This window comes from Buceros rhinoceros, unplaced genomic scaffold, assembly GCF_000710305.1.
Source record: "Buceros rhinoceros silvestris isolate BGI_N320 unplaced genomic scaffold, ASM71030v1 scaffold41306, whole genome shotgun sequence".
Classification (NCBI taxonomy): Eukaryota; Metazoa; Chordata; class Aves; order Bucerotiformes; family Bucerotidae; genus Buceros; species Buceros rhinoceros.
This window is the reverse complement of record NW_010416495.1, coordinates 1-17,203: the sequence shown is the minus strand read 5'-3', so window position 1 is coordinate 17,203 and position 17,203 is coordinate 1. Positions and strand designations below refer to the sequence as shown.

The following is a 17,203-nucleotide window of genomic DNA, read 5'->3' as shown; positions in this document are numbered from 1 at the left end:
GGGGCCGGTGGCAGCCGCGGGGCCCGGCCTTCCGAAGGAGCCGCCAGTCGGCACTGGTTGATAGGACAGCAAGGTGGATAGATCGTCCTGCTGTACCCCCGCTGCGCCCTGGGGTGTGTGGTTTTGAATTGGTGGTCATTTGTTCACATTTTCAACCCTAACATTCACCGGTTATTACTGGTTTTTTATGAAATGATGGCATACTTCAAAATCTGACCAAATCGGTGAAATTGTGTCAGCTCCGTGGAAAGGAAGTGGAGCTTCCTTTCTCACTAGTGCTACCTGAGAGATGTAATACCTAGCAAGGTGACAAGGGCCTTTAGTCCAGAACGTTTGCTCTCCTCTTCCTCGCTGCTGGTTTTGTCGATGTTTAAAGGGACAGTGTCAGTATTGCAATGGAAATTGCCTGTAATGTTAACACTGGAGTTTCAGATTGCTGAACGCAGATCTGAACCCTGAGGTTTTATTACCAGTCTTTGTGTTTATACAAAAGGACATGTGGGACATGTTCCTGAGTTAAAATAAATGGGTTTAAGAATGTCCTCATCTCTGATCTTTCTCTTGTCTGTGTCAATAACGGTCAATTCCTTCAGGCAGGCGTGAAGTTTGGTTTGCTTTGCTTTCGGTAAGCAAACATTCTGTAAGATTTACATGCAGTTGGGGCTAGTGACCAATAAAGGGATTTCTGGAACCTGCAAAACTTTGTAATAACCACGGTCAGATGTAGATGAGTATCCATTCTGCAGATTTTTTTGTGGCCAATGTTATTGTTGCTTATACTAAATAATTCCAGTGACTTCAGCTGAGTTAAACCACTCTAATGCACAAATAGCATCTTTGTCTAAAAACATTCTAAGTGTTTCCTTTTTTAAGAAAAACACCTTTGCTATTCGGTCATTATTATGTATGAGAGTGGATGGGATCTTACCAGTCCACCAAAGTCTTTGTGAGTGTTACAGGCATGGTGGGTGTATGGCAGCAGTTTTGTTTAAAGGTAACACTCTGCCTTATTACAAGAAGCCTTTGAAAGGGAGGTAGAACATCCTGCACCATTATCCACAAAAAATTCAGTCTGCAAAACATAGCTTTTCAATGGATAAGGACTGAACTACAAACCTTGGGCAGCTGTGCAGTATTCTGCCTGTCAGGGAACCTGCCCGTGGGCTGCCTGGGGACGGAGGAGGGGTCAGGGTGGTGAAAACTGCCGTTTCAGGTGATACAGCTCTTCTGCTCAACAAAGCCCAAGTGCCAGCCTGAGGCTAATCTGCTGCTGTAAGAGAAGTGTTTCCATTTGCAGTGATGCTGTACACCAGACTTGTTTGGCTTGAGTTCAGAAGCTGTGATGCCGGATACTAGTTTTATGTGCTCAAACACTTTTATTAGAAGGTCCATATATGTTTTAGAGCTGTAAATGCTAGCTTGACCACTGAAGTGCAAGAATGCAAAAGCTTCTGCATAGGTGATCAATGGAAGAGACAATGCATGCCTAAGGACAAGAAAATAAGTTTCTTAACACCCTTCTCCAAGCCAAGGCAGAAATAGTCTTGTAGAGCCTGCTACCAGAGTCTAGACTATCACTGCAAAGTGGCTTTTCAGATTAAGCATCTGCTGTTATTTTATGCCCACACCGAAATAGGACTGCATTAAGAGCCTGAGCCAGTGCTTATTAGTGGAAACATTCCCACTGAATTCAATGGTCTTAGGCACAAACCTTATGTGACTGTTTTGAAATAATGCGTTAACGTAGGCAAGAAACCAGTTTTGATTACAAGCCTGTAAAATAAAGCAACAGATAAGCTTACATTTCATGTTGTGAAGAACAGATGAAAAAATATCAATCCATTGTATGTTAAAGCATTTCATTCTAAGCACTTTAGAGGTCTTTGTAATGTGAATTATGTTTTGTCCATAGGGGCCAGGAGAGTGCTGGAATTGTGACAAGTGATGGAGAGTCATCCCAGGCATTCAAAGTGCACAAGGTAAAATGTAAATGAATGTTTTGCAGATGCCTAAAGGAGATGCATGAAAGTTTGTTTTAGCTAGGAAATGGAATAGAGGGAAATTACATGTTTTGATGGACTATTTTGGTTTTGTCAGTAATAGCATCTAATGCTGTTATTTGTGCAATTTGTCTTATCCACATGTTTAAAACAAATATGCAAACATTAACCTGCTGGATGTATCAATGTGCACAGTGGTAGACGCACAGAAGTATCCAGATCAGGCTACTGATGTCACAAAAACTACTTACCAAAGTCACCCTGCACCTAAGGTGTTAAATGTGGAGCACCAATGCAACTTGAGATGAGAGGAGTTACGGGCTATGCACAAGTAAATGGATGACTAATTCTTGCCTTAGTGAGGCTGGAGGAAGTGGCAGCTACTTTACCCACAGGTAAAAATAAACAGAGTAAAAGAATGAATGGAGGCCTGAGAAGGTCACACAGTTTTTGTGGAGCTGAGAGAATCCCAGGGGGATGTTAAAAGACATAAAATGGCAATAGCCTGTGAAGTGTTATGCCAGGAGAATACCTGCATGTTCTGGGGATATTGTATTGAATAGTGATCAGGAAAAAAAAAATCATCAGCATATTACATCCTGGAAGAGCAGAGAAGTAAAGAAGAGCAGGAAGGAAGGAAATAAGGAAGATCAGGAAATAAAACTGTATCAGCAAAATAACCATGGGGCAATTCTTGATGTGTGTTCTCTGACGACAATCAGAGACCGATCTGCCTTCATATTCAGAGGTCTCTGAGGAATATTTTCAAATGAAGCTATTCAAACGGGTCCAAGAGTAAGAGCTGCTTTGCTGCAGCAGTGTGTATATCTCTGTATGACGACTCAATGCCTCACACAAAATCTTGTCTCATCCTTCAGACGTTTCCCCCCTCCTATCTGTTACACCCTGCTTCGCACACACACATACACACACTTTTAAATGCAGCTTCTTTCAACTTCAGCACCGTGTTTCCTGTTCTTCGTTCCTGCACCTACCTGGGTTTCAGCTGTCCTTAAGGTTTACAGGAATTCCAGCTTCCTTTAAAGTGGGCTGCTGTGTATATCCCTTAGTAAAATAGAGTTTCTCAGAACAGGCTTAAAGCAGGTGATACCATAATGTGTAGTGTTTCCTTGTTACTGAGTTGCTATACTGTCATGCTAGGAATTTAATTGACTATCTCACAGCAGCTTTGATGTTTTAAGAGTTGCAGAGCATGTGATGGTTTCTTTTATCCTTTTAATATGTTTCTCAGCCACAGCACCTTTAAAATCTGTAATAACTACAGTGTAATAAAGAGCCTGCGAAGTACAATTTATATGACCTATTTAACCCTGGAAGTGGTGCTAATGTAACAAATATTTGTGTCTGTTACACTGGTGAAAATATATTTAGGACTCTGACTTGCACATTAGTCTATAAAAATGTCAGCAGCTAAGATGCTGCTGTATCCGTTTGTCCTCCAAACTCGGGCTGACTCTTCATAGCAGAGACAAGCAGATGGAAAAGGTGTCTGCTTCTCACTGCATTGATTTACTTACTACCCAGTGCCTCTGTGGAAACTCACCTTTGTCAACAGTTTGAGGCAGTAAGTATATTAGAGTACGAGCTCGAACACCTAAGGCATGGGTGTGTGTTCCCTTCTGATTGTTGACAGCCTTTGACTATGGATTAATAGCCCTTGACAAAGACTATTAAGGCTTTGTTTTAAACTCTCCTAGAAAGACTCATCCAGATTTGCCTTTCAGCCAGAATTGAATAACAAAATGTTACAGTCATAGATCAGGATGTAGAAAAACTTAAATCTCTTGGATAGATATAGCAATGCCAGTAGGAGAAAGACTTTGATTGTTTCACACTTGGATATGCAGAAATATATATTGAAGTAGCTGTTCATCAGACCATTATCATGTACTGGCATGTACTAGGTCTCATATAATACAGGCATAAGATTGTCTTCATTGGAAGCTTTTTTACTGGTGTAATTCACATTCGCCACCATCCCACACCAGTGCAATCTAAGAGTAATATTTCAAACTGCAATTAAAAGATTATGTACTTGTGTAACCAGATCTGCTTTAGAACATCATTACATGTTTAAACCATTGCAGTGCTTAATGTGGCCACATCCGTTAATACTGGACCTGTGAACTTCCAGATCTCCTGTTAGGATAGGTTTGCCTAAGTAAAATTACAGTGTGTGGTTGCATTTCTGTACGCAGATGACAGTCTCTAGGCCACTTTATGTCATCTGTGAGACAACTGATGATAACTGATCTGACATAAAGTTTGCTGAACTATTTAAGCAAACCTATGCCAGTTTGACAGTTGAAGGCAGTAACTTTTTAATGTGATAGGAAGTAGTCTAAAACCACATGTGCAACCACAGCCTTTTGGTATTCTGACTCCGTAGCAGTCAAAGCAGAAAATACCCTTAAAATGAGCTTTCTTTAGGCTCTTTTGGTTGAGCTCTGAAAACAAACCAATCATTTTCTATCCTGTCTGTCCCATCTCTCTCGTTGTTTTACCTTCAGCACAGGTCATGACCTCTCTCTTGTAGGCTTCAGACCTCTCTCATGTATCTTTGAAGGTCCTAGAGAAGTGTTATCAGCATTGCCACATGTAATAGGGAAACTGAGCATAGAAGGATGTAAATATTTTCCATGGGCAGTGGCAGAAGCAGGAGTTTGTAGGAAGGCCTGAAATACTTAATTTCTGCTCTTAGTGCACTTTCTTTCACACTGTTTGGGCTGCTAAATTGTCTCCACATAGTGCTTGTTGCCAAAAGAAGCTCCTGACAACTGACTAGAAAAGTTGTGATGCATTTCTCATTTACATAGAAGGCAACTTGGCTGTATGAAGTTTGTTCTGAGTAAACAATAAAACCTTTTGAAAAAGTATATCCGATATACTGCTAACTTATAAAAGGTATTCTCTACATAGAATTTCCTTGTGGCAACTTTTTTCTTCTTTGCCTGTCTTCTGGTGATTTTAAACAATGCAAGAATTTGGTAGTGTTTTTCAGAAGATGTATTTTTAGTTAGGGACTACATTGCTCCATGAAATTCCTCAGCACAAAAATATATATTGCTTTAAGATTAGGAATGATAAGATCTCACATATCACTATGACACCTACTCAGCTTCTTTCTTTCCCATGTCTTTCAGGTTATCTGCCTTTCTCTTAAAAGTTGCTTGCATTAATGCTGTACCAAAACCAAACACAAAACAAATGAGGAAGTTGCCAGGAAAACAAAACCAAACAAATTTTTTTTCTTTTTCTCCCAAAGGGAATGGGTCTTATAAATTCCGTCTTCAATGCAGACAGTCTGAAGAAGCTCTATGTTGCAAACCTTGGTATTGGGCACACAAGATACTCCACCTCAGGAATTTCTGAGCTGCAGAACTGCCAGCCTTTCGTCGTAGAGACTCTTCATGGGAAGATTGCTGTGGCACACAACGGGGAGCTAACAAATGCTGTACGACTCAGGAGGAAAGTTAGTATCTCCTTTGGGAGGCTCTGGCATCGTTTCTTTCTGAGTATGAGGCAGCAATGAGCAATAAGTTTGCTATGACTTTTTGTTAATTCCAAACTTCTTGGGCTAGTGAAAGAGCCCCATAATCAAAGTAGATAATTTTGGGGGGGAAAAATCCTGTGGAGGGGAGGCATTTCTAATTGTCACAGGGGTTACTTCACCAATCCTCTAGATGGATGGCCACATTCCTGTTGATCAGCTGAGAAAACTAACTAAGCCATAGCAAAAGGTAACGTGACTTGAAGCTCTGCTCCTTTGCGGTGTCTGATACGAGGAGCAAATCATATGCTTAGAGTTAGGAGAGGTGTAATAAAGTGAGGTAATTGTAATATGAGATGTCTGGTTTGGAATATTGTCTTCATTTGTATTTGTGGCTTGCAAAATTAATCATGAGCTCTGTCGCAACATAAACCAACAAATGCCAAATCTTATAGTGAGTTTGGCTAGAAAGGTATGTGTAAAAGAACCAAATAAAAATTTAGCAGATGTTTCATTGTGCAATCTCTTCTATGATATGTTCCATCCGAAAGTGAGAGGACATTTGCATTGAAGTGAGGCAGATGTATGGCATGCCCAAAGGAACCTAGCCTGTCTTTTATCAGAGCCACAAGTGTGAGAATGGATAGGGGAAAAAACGGTGGCGAGGAATTGTAGATAGAGAGTTATATGAGATGTAAAATGATTTCTGAAGATAAAAATTAGGAACCGTAATGCTTGCAGTATTGACTGGGTTGTAATAGTTGGCTAAATACACTGAGATTCTCTTCTCCCTTAGAAACATAAATAGGCCAAGACAGAACAATTTGACTGACCAGTCAAATTGGTAAACTTTAAGTTGTGGGATTTTAGTTTTTTAATCCCACTCTGCTTTCTGCCAACCTGCTGTTTTTTGTTGTGCCCAAGCCACCATTCTGCCTTGCTATCTCTTTCTGTATATGCTATAAAAATTTCATTTTTTGTTATCTATTTTACCTCTCTTCTCAGAGCAAGCAGAAGCTCAAAACTGATGAAATGGCCCAAACATGACCTTATGCTCTGAATATTGGTGGCGTTAATTTTGGTTGCATGTGGAGCAAAGGAATGAGATGCAAAGGGAGAAATGTAGTACCAGGCATAGATTGTACCAGCTCTTTTTAAATATGTGGCTTGTTGGAAGAAATTTGACATTATTGTGATCTGATCACCTGAAGGAGTGATGTGTTTTAAAACATCTGTTTATTGCACAAAGGTGTTGTTAGATTATGATCTGAGCAGTGTCACGTGGTATTTTTCTTAATGCTGGTAACACTTTTGTTTTATGTCTCAAAAGCTTATGCGGCATGGTGTAGGACTGTCGACCAGTTCTGACAGTGAACTGATCACCCAGCTGCTGGCTTTCACACCTCCTCTAGAAAATGATGATACAGCCGACTGGGTAGCGAGGTGAGGAGGATGGGTTTCAGAATCAAGAATCTAATCTCTGCATGATATGCAGCTGTAAATGCACACAGCTGTTTGTGTGACACCTGACTATGTTCATCTATGTCTTATTTCAGAATAAAAAATTTAATGAATGAAACTCCAACTTCATATTCACTGCTAATTATGCATAAAGATATAATCTATGCGGTACGTGATCCATATGGGAATCGCCCACTCTGCATTGGTCGCCTTATTCCAGTAGGGGACATGAATGGAAAAGGTAAATTATACATACATATTCATATACATATATATATATATTTATATGTATATGTAGTTTGTGCCTGAAATCACTGATATAAGTAATGAAAGCTACACTTACTGAGGTGTAAGTAGGAATATGTGATGCAAAAGTCAGTTTTGAAAAGCTCAAAACAAAAAACCATGTTGGTAAGCAAAAATATTTCTCGAAAGTCTGCAAATATCTTCTCTGTTCCCAGCAAAAGGGAATCCTAGTCACCCGATGACAGTGTCAGAATTAGGCAGCCCAACTGTGATAGAATATTTGTGTAAATTTAATTAACATCACCTAAACAGGAAAGCAGGGATGAACAGAATCACAGAAGGATTGAAGTTGTAAGGCACCTCTGGAGGTCATCTCGTCCAAATTCCCTGCCCAAGGAGGGCCACCTAGAGCCAGTTGCTCAGGACTATGTCCAGTCCAGAAATAAGTTTAGTTTCTTCCTTTCTCTTGTATATTAAGATGGCAAAAAAGTGATAGATTACTGGCAATATATTTCTGAATTCTAAGCACTCCCAGTAACACTCCCAGGTAATGGAACACTATACAATCAGTTTATGGGTAAAAATTTTGTGTTTCTGTTTAGTCTTAAACCCGACATTTTCCATGAATGAGATTAAATTCTATTCATTTGCATAAAAGTAAAATAACTCAAAGGCAAAGTTGTAAATGCTTCTTTGTGTTCACAAAGTAATGTGAACAGTAATGAAAGTTAGTAATTTTAACCACAAGAAAAATGATCAATATTTTTTTTAAAGCATGCAAACATTCCTACCCTGTTTGAGGTACAATTCGATCTTTCCTGTGCCTGTCTTGAGAACTCTTCTTATTGGAGTTCAATCCAGCATCCATTGTAATCAAAAGGATCTAACTATCAACACATTTAGCATAGGGAGAATAAGGAGTTTCTCGTGTGAACAAAAGTAACTATGTATATCTGAAGTCACTGAACTAGAACTGGAAAAGTTTGAAATAGTGCAGTGATAACAAAGGTAGTTAGCTGAATCGTTTCTCTTCACGAACTGTGAATATGTGCTGTTACTTCCGCTTCTGCCTAGAAGAGGTTTATGATGTTTACATTCTGGGGGTTTTTTAAAACCCTATTACAGAAACCTTGTGATGCTATACCTTTTAGTTAGAAATTACAGCAGTCTTCAGCTGTGCACTTAGCAACCTAAACCATAGCAAGCCAGGTACTGCAGTAGAAAGGCAGTTGGGAGTGGAGGAGGGTAATGGCTACAGGAATTGTGGACTCTAACTGAGATCTTTCATTCCAGGAAAAGATAACAGTGAAACAGAAGGATGGGTAGTCTCTTCTGAATCCTGTAGCTTTTTGTCTATTGGTGCAGAGTAAGTGCCCTGATTCTCACTTTATCTGAAAGGTTTCCTCAGGCAGTGGTGAAACATTAAACCTCAAATTGCCAAACATCATATTCTGTAACAACCTGAGAGACATCAAGGATTAGTTTGTTGGGCTGTTAGGAGTGGGAGTTTTGCCAGTCCTGGTTTTTGCCAGTTTGTTTTCTTGAACCAATTAATGTAAAAGAAGAATTGTGTGTTCAAAAAGTCACAGTAAGGACAACTTTACTGTTGTAAAGTAAATGCCTCTTCCTTGTTGGGTTAATCCTTCTTATCCATATAACTTCTTAATTTTAGCCTCATTTGCAGCAGAATCATATTACAAAATAATTTTCAACTGCAGAAATGTTACATTGGTAGCTCACTGGCTGGTTTAACCTGAGCTGTAGCACATGCTGCCTGACAAGCTGGTCTCCTTGATTGAAAAAAATGATGGACACATGAGACTGCTTCCATGCATGCAAACACGCAGCACAGCCAGTGTCATGAGATGATGTCTGCATTACCTCTCTAGCTAAGACAGTATGAAAAGAAAGGGGTGATACTGTGTCTGGATAAAAAGAGTAGGGTAAGAGGCTCTTTGGAGACTGCAAATTGATCTTTAGAAGTTTGGAGTGGAAGGCAATTGTGAACTAGAACACAAAGTAAGAAACATTATGAGGAAGAATATTTACTTTCCTAATCAGACATTATAAAAATATGCATTTAAGGACTAGACCGATAACTAAAGTTGGATCTTCTTCAAATAAAAAACTGTTAAAAAATGGATTAAAAACACAACTACTGAATAAAAATAAAGGTGAAGCAAATTTGAGAAGCAACGTGACTGCACTTCAGAGGTCTTTTACTCCATTCTGCAGAGTTATTGGAGGTGTACTTCGTTCTTTTGTAACTTCTACCCTTTCTCTGTAGGGACTATTAGCTGTTGGTTACAGGGGCTTGAGACAATTTATTCTGCGTATGGATAAGAATAACCCATTTTCTGAAACTTCTTCAAAATCTCTGTTAAGAGCTTACCATGTAAAACCATCAGCTGAAGTTTGTGGGTTTTAAAAAAACAATTTTTTCTACATTTCTGCTGTAGCCAGTGCTGCTGCCTGCTCATACTAGAATCTGACTGGTGAATAATCACAGATTTGGTCACCTCCGAATTATGTCTCCACAATATTTCAGTATTTTGGGATAGCTTTCGATTGAAATTGTTAGAATAGCCACTTAAGGTCTCATTAAAGCATCTAGAAAAATGTTTAGTGAAGCTAAACAGTGTACCTTAATAAACCTAATACTATTCCCTATGTCTTCAGATACGAGAATTGGGATGTACTTTTCCAGTCAGCTTTATGTCATTTGTGGGTAGCTGCCTGTCACCACTAGACAGAAATTTCTCTAGATAGTGGCTTGTGGGGCAAGATTTTTTTGGCTACCATCTTTATTCTGGATTATGTTTTGAATACTGCATTAAAATATTTATTAGCTTTCATAGAAAAGTTCTCCAGTATTGATCCAGGACTAAATTACTGAAATATATTTACTCTTAATAAAGCCTGTACTAGACCGACTACTGTACATCTCACATATAGGAAGAATACCATAATTCTCTGGTACTAAATACAATGAATTTACTGCTTTTGACTATTAATTCATACTGTTTTAGTAAGGGTCACTTGTCTTAGCGTGTTGTTTTTAAAAACACTCCAGATCAAATCTGAAGACAGAAGCAAACTGTAGCATTATGATTCCAAAGCGTTTTTCCCTGTCTGTTGAATCTTGTTTGTATTTCAACAGTATCACCCAAGTACAGGACATTTCTAATGCTATGTATTTCTCTTTCAAGGTACTATCGCGAGGTCCTTCCCGGAGAGATTGTGAAAATATCTAGATACGATGTCCAGACACTGGATGTTGTACCAAGACGTGAAGGAGATCCGTCAGCATTCTGCATCTTTGAATATGTTTATTTTGCAAGACCAGACAGTATTTTCGAAGGTAAGAAGATGTAATGTACAAAGCTCCTCCCTACATAGTGGGAGATGTTATCCTGGAGAACAATGACTCTGGAAAGGCTCTGGGATCATAGCAGGGTACCACTGAATGTGAGCTTGCAGAGCAGGGTTGGGATAGAATGGCACAGCTCTTGAGAATATAAAACCCATCAGGAGGAGCATGTAACATCACTTTCCTGTTCCTGGCTGTACCTACAGCCTCAGTCAAGATGCCTACATAGTCCTATGAAAGGGATGAAAAGAGTCACGAACATGATTAAGGTAGAGGAAATATCCCTTAGAAGTGAGAGACTTAAGAAAGGAACTTTACTGGTTCTCGGAAAACTTATTAAAAATTAGACCTATGAAATAGAGTTTGCAAAACAACTTTATCATGGAACTTCCTTTGCAAGAAAGGGTTATTTCAGGAAGATGCTTTTAATATAACTTGTATACCTATGCATTATTTAAGTACAAAAAATTGTCTCAGTGACAAGCCATTAGCCAGGATGATCATACTGAACAAACAAGCTCTTTGCTCTCTACAGCCATGCTACCTGTTGATGCTATACAGCTGCCCAGCTTTATAAAGCCAGTTTTACTTCACATCCCTTTTTGTCATGATCCTCTTACCCTTCAGTATTCTCAGTTCTTACATTCCTTAGTACTGCTGCTGTACCCTTTGCTGTGCCTCATCTTATCACATCTCCAGTTGTCTCCCATGTTGCAAATTTTTTAGGACCGTAAAAGCTTCTGAAGCCTCTTATCCCCTTGCTAAACTTGGGTGAGTTTTATCAACTGCTGCACAGTTTGTAAGCGGGCAGAGGCAGACAGCAGGATTGCACAAACTTTGTCTGCTGGAGAAGCCAGCCTAAAAATAGTACATCCATGTTATAATCAGGCAGGTATCATTTCTGCATCTTTCCTTCTTGCTGACTTCTACGCCTGCAACTTGCCACAGAAATTTGTACAGCAGACTGGGAGGAAATCTGATTTATGCAAACCAGGAAAAACCACTTCTTGCTGTTCTCAGGTCAGATGGTGTATTCTGTTAGGAGAAGATGCGGGCAGCAGCTTGCTATTGAAGCACCTGTGGAAGCAGACCTGGTCAGCACTGTCCCAGAGTCTGCAACCCCAGCAGCTCTTGGTTATGCTCAAAAGGTATATGTTAATTTTAATCTTTTTGTCCCCCAAACATATTTACACATGGGTCTTTTTGTAATGGAATAGAATACTGTGGGCTGTTAAAATTTTGTATTGGCAAAGCCTTATAACTTGAGTATGCCAGGTACTCCTCTTCAGTCATCTGCACTTGTCTCTTGTTACTCCACTATATTAAGGTATTTTGAAGTTTTTTTGTTACTGTGAAATTATGCTAAGTACAAAGGTTGCTTTAAAAAAAAACCCCACTAACTGAGAATAACCAGTTCTTTAGGTATTAATTGTTTAACTGTCTCCTGTTTACAGTGCGGACTACCATATGTTGAAGTACTCTGTAAAAATCGGTATGTAGGAAGAACGTTCATCCAGCCAAATATGAGATTACGACAGCTTGGTGTTGCAAAGAAATTTGGTGTTCTGTCCGATAATTTTAAAGGCAAGCGAGTGGTTATCATTGATGATTCAATTGTGAGAGGAAATACCATTTCACCCATAATTAAACTACTGAGAGAATCAGGAGCCAAAGAGGTAAGTTAATTTTCGGTCGGCACAATACAGATGTAAATACAAGATTGATGGGAGGGGTTTGTCTTCACTTATACTATGCATCGGTTCCTTATTTAAAAGGGCAATTGTGCAAAAAAAAAACACAACCCAATGGGTAGTGCATGTTTATTGTGAAGATGATAGGTTAAGAGTTTTCTTTTGTGTCACTGATTTTTGAGTAGTGAAGAGGAGAGGAACAGGTCTCCCCTTACAAAGCACTATCTGGCAAATAAAGAGAGAATAGAAAACAAATTAATTAAAGTCAGGGTACCAAGTATTAGTGTGGTATTCCTGACATGTGTGACTTGTGGTACTGAATTAAGTACACCCACATTCTGCATCTTTTAACCCTTTTAACCCTTCCATGACTTTTGTGCAGTGTTGTGTACTGTTCTTCATTATTAGGTTGCAGAACTGGAACTTAGCTATTGTGTTACGATCTGCCGACCTTCACCTTATAGCAGTCTGCTTTGAAACCGTGTTTTTATTCAGGTACACATCCGTGTGGCTTCACCTCCCATAAGATTTCCTTGTTACATGGGAATAAACATTCCAACTAAAGAAGAACTCATTGCCAACAGACCTGAATTTCAAGATCTGGCAAACTATATAGGTAAATGCTACTCTTTTTTTTGGTTTGGGGGTTTGGGGTTTTTTTTGAGAAAGAGCGATTTCACCTGTAGGTATTCTATTGTCTACATCAAAATAAAGCGCAACACATCAAGGCAACAGTGGCAAAACTGACTAAAAATTATTAAGGTTGATATGCTAAATCTCCCTATATATTGTAAATAACCTACAGATCACATCAATTTGGCTACACACTGAACACAGTTACTAAAAATTGTATTTCTCCAAACAATAGAAAGCATTAACATAATTGCATAACAGTAAGTTACAAATAAGGTGTGACGATATAGCTTTCCAATACTTAAAGCTCCTTCTGGGAAACTTTACAAGAAGAAACTTCTTTATGGAAAATACTAGGAATAAAGTATGTGGTGCAAATCTGTCCTGTAATGAAAAGCTTATGTAGTTTCACTTTCATGAGATATTAATAAAAATATGTTCAGAATTTGTAAACATCCACTGATTTTTCTACAAATTTAAATTAAATAATTTTAAATGGCATTATATATTTAACTTTGAAAGAAATGACATTTGAAACTAATCAAAGAATGTTAAATACATTCTCAAATCTGTAGAATGAGTCATGTTTGCAGCAAAACAAAAGAACCAACAGCTTATGATCCTTGTGACGTAGTAAATAGCGTGCTCTTCATCAGGGTATCAGCAATAGAAGTCATCTGAAGGCTTGCAAGTGAGGAGATCTATGGCCTATTGTGCCGCAAAGTGTTTTAAAAAATGGTTTAAGAACATAGCAGTGGTTAGAGTTAGGAAACTGTAAACTCTAATTTCCTGTGTTAAATACTTACTCTCATTGTATAATATTGCAATGAATTCTTTCCCCAAAAAATTATTGTGGAAAGCATGTTGAAATATTTCAAGTTTTCAAGGATCTCATTTTTAAGTATTATTCACAAAACAGGGTGTGCAAAAAATAGAAAACTAATGATCTGAAAAGGCCATCAAGCTTTCCTGCTGCTAGAACATGTGTATGAACTGCGTGCTGAATTTTTTTTAACGTGATGGTCTTTTCCTCCTCCACATCCCAGTGAGGGTTTGTAGTCCTAGGTTCACAGTTCAGGAAGCACCAGCCACACACACATCTGCTCATCTGCTTCCAGACCTGAACTACAGGCTAACTGTGACAAATGACAGGGAGTCTAGGGAGTCTTAATACACACTCTGGACTTCTGTTTCCATTTTTCCAGTATGTGTGACATACTTGTTCCCAGCTCAGAGCCTTCTGCCTAGATTTCAGTGCGTCTCTCCCTGCACAAAGAATTTGAGAAGGACAAGGGTTATTATGGCCTGATAATTTTTCATGCCCATTCTCTTTAGGTAAGGTGATCCACCTGCCATCATAATGCAACGGCATTTCCAAAGAGCACTGCATTTGGTACAATACTGCAGATTTAACCGATGAATTCTTTATGTCCTCCAGGAGCAGACAGTGTTGTCTATCTTTCTGTGGAAGGGCTGGTATCGTCCGTGCAAGAAAGCATCAAAGCAAGACAAGCGAGTGAGAAAAGCCTAAAAGCCCAGAAGTTGCGTGTTGGCAAGATTGGCCACTGCACAGCATGTCTCACTGGACAGTACCCAGTAGAGCTAGAATGGTGAATTTTTAGTAGATGGACATCAGTTCATCTATTCTTGAATCTACCTTTTTCAAAGATGCCTTCTTGCTGATAGTCTTCTTACATTTAGGTAACACGTAAAGCTTATTACAGCTAACTAATCACTGTTACTAAACTCATCTTTGCAGTAAAGACTGACAGGAAGTCCAATGTGCTGAGGAAAACAATGTAAGCAGATTAAAATACATCTTACAGTTTTGATGCGCAGTTGTGCCTTCTATCTTCTCATCAAATACTACAAAAACGAAGTTTTTTTAATTACATAGCAGTCCCAGAGTTGTTTGTTTTGGTCTTGCCCCAAAAGATATCCCCGTTAGACTTGGTCACAAATTGTGAATTGTGTGGTGTAATTTCAAATTATCAAAGTCTTGGTGCAAGAGCATGTGAAGTTTGCTTTTCTCCTTAGGAAAAATACCAGATTCTGAAGAATCAAATTGCATCCTCAACAGTTCTTTTTAAGAACAGAAGTATCTAACTTTTGCATACATAGCTGAACAGCCTTTATTAACCGAGCCCTTTGTAACAGAGTCTATGAACGTAATGTCTAGCATACGATTTTAAAAAGTGAAGACTCAGGGAGATGCTCAGCCAAAAGCTCTCTAGTTTTATAACTTTAAAGTTCTTGACGTCCAGTGTAATTACATTATCTTTGTATGCTTTTATCAGTTGCCAACAGGACATGAAAGGAGAAAAAAATAGTTGGCACTACCATCTTTTTTCTGATTGACATCTTCTTTTCTCCAGTGTAAGTCCTGAGTTTCCTGAGCTAACGCTCAGTGTGCTTTTCATACGGAAATATCCAAAGTACACTGAAAAATAAAGCCACTTTTCATTTTTAACAGTAAAACTGATTTATCAGCTGAAGATTATGAGTTGTTTTGGGTATAGTCTTACTTTACTACATTACTGCTGTTACAATAAATGCAATGTTGTTTTAAAAAAGGGGGTTCTGAAGAACCGTTAGCTATTGAATGCACTGTATTGTTTAACTGGTCACAAATACACAGTTACTTGGATACATGAAGATCACTGACAATGAACCACTAGCTGAAAATGAAAACACACCTTTTGAAAACTACTACAAATTTACGCACAATTGTAAAAATACTTTGTATACCTCAGGTTTTTTCACTGAATACCAGCAACTTGATTTTAGATTTTCTATTTAATATTATGTATTCTGGCCTTATAATTGTTTGTGACACTGTTAAAAAAATAAAAAAGATTAAGAACTTCTTCCTTCCCCATCATCTTCCACATAGTTGAGAATTACAGCACTGTAATTAAATTCAAAAGCGAGCTTTCTTACCTGGGATTTGTAGCAATTGTGCCTGACAGACAATCACAACACAGAAGTCCCAGCTCAAGAAAGCGTGTAAATACATTTAATGAAATCAAGACTGTGCCTTGTGCAGTAGAATCAGACCTTACTTGCAGTCGAGCCTATGGGAGAATCTAGATTTCCATGAGCGTGGGGCTCTTACTGACAGTGTGTTCTTCACCAAAGCCCAGATCTGCATATTGAGGGATGTATGTGGATCTCTTGTAATTAGCAAGTTTGACTGTTTTTTCAACAGAACCGTAACAGTTCATGTGGACAGTAAACTGAGCAAGAACAGAACAGGGTGGAGTCACTCTGACTGCCCCCTCTTCCAGATGAACCGAGGAGGGGTGTGAGAAAAGAGGAAAAATATCATTAACGTTTTTCACCTTTCTTCTTTTCCGCCTTCAAGCAATCATTTGTAAACAAAGTGATAAGTTGAGCTCTTAGGTTACAGATATGTGCAAAGAGCCCTTTCTACTTGAGATAAAAACTTTCATGCACAGTTTAACAAGGTCACAAGCAGAAGTTACAGATTTATCTGAATTTGTTTATAGAACAGACCATAAATGAAACTTGTGCACACACACTTCTAACATGGTTTCAACAAAACTGTTATAAGTCTGGTAATAATTGCTTAAATCTGATTTGAGCATTAGGTGGCATAATTCTCCTTTCAGTAAAATGAGCCCTAATGCCTTTTCCCCCTCCACGTTATGCATGTGAAATTACAAGGTCTGTCACTGTAAGCACGGTCATGCCTAACCTCCTCAAGTGAAAAGGAGATACTCTTCGAGAGTCATTTTATTCTCTGACAGCTGGATTTATGCTTCAGGTTACCAAGCATTTTCTTATCACATATAGCAGACACAAACACACAACGAGCATGTGGAAGGAAAAAACTCCTCCGGTTTTAGGTGTTGCTACTTCTATTTTAATGTTTTATTGTGAAACCGTTTCTGCTGTATTACCAGTATGTGACTGGGCCAACCGTCATTTACAAAATGTGACGACGCAGTAGGAAGCCAATGTCTTCACTTCTCCCGTGCGTAATATTAAACATGGTTGTGAACGGCTCTTCTCGTGATCTCTCTTCACTCGCCGGCAATACGCATCGAAGGTTTCTTTAATAAAGTCACCCTGAAAGCACCTCGAAGGCAGAGCAATTAATTTCGTGTCTTACTCGAGGGCAGCCCGTACGGGCCCGTACGGCTCGTGCTGCTTTACCGATGCCCCCTCCCCGTGCCCGTGCCCATCACCCTCACGCCCCGCTGGCGCCTCTAAAACCCATCCGCTCCGGCCACCCCCGTTCCCCCCGCCGGGGATGCTCCGAGCCACC

At 39.1% G+C, this 17,203-nt stretch overlaps 1 protein-coding gene across 1 annotated transcript; it reads left to right on the top strand.

Moving 5' to 3' along the window:
• Window positions 1-972: 972 nt before the first annotated feature.
• PPAT (phosphoribosyl pyrophosphate amidotransferase) lies at window positions 973-14,717 on the top strand. The gene is made up of 11 exons (XM_010137813.1): window positions 973-1,034; window positions 1,913-1,979; window positions 5,287-5,493; window positions 6,842-6,954; window positions 7,068-7,213; window positions 8,512-8,584; window positions 10,428-10,579; window positions 11,609-11,736; window positions 12,043-12,264; window positions 12,775-12,895; window positions 14,351-14,717. Exons 1-11 carry the CDS (start codon window positions 973-975, stop codon window positions 14,524-14,526), a joined length of 1,467 nt encoding a protein of 488 aa, XP_010136115.1. The 3' UTR covers window positions 14,527-14,717.
• Window positions 14,718-17,203: the final 2,486 nt, after the last annotated feature.

Bases quoted from the DNA above. Each gene is read 5' to 3' on its own strand.
- PPAT (XM_010137813.1), top strand. From the start codon at position 973: ATGGCAGCAGTTTTGTTTAAAGGTAACACTCTGCCTTATTACAAGAAG. The intron at 1,035-1,912 runs GTAGAACATCCT...TTTTGTCCATAG, and splicing joins AAGAAGCCTTTGAAAGGGAG to GGGCCAGGAGAGTGCTGGAA. The intron at 11,737-12,042 runs GTATATGTTAAT...TCCTGTTTACAG, and splicing joins CTCTTGGTTATGCTCAAAAG to TGCGGACTACCATATGTTGA.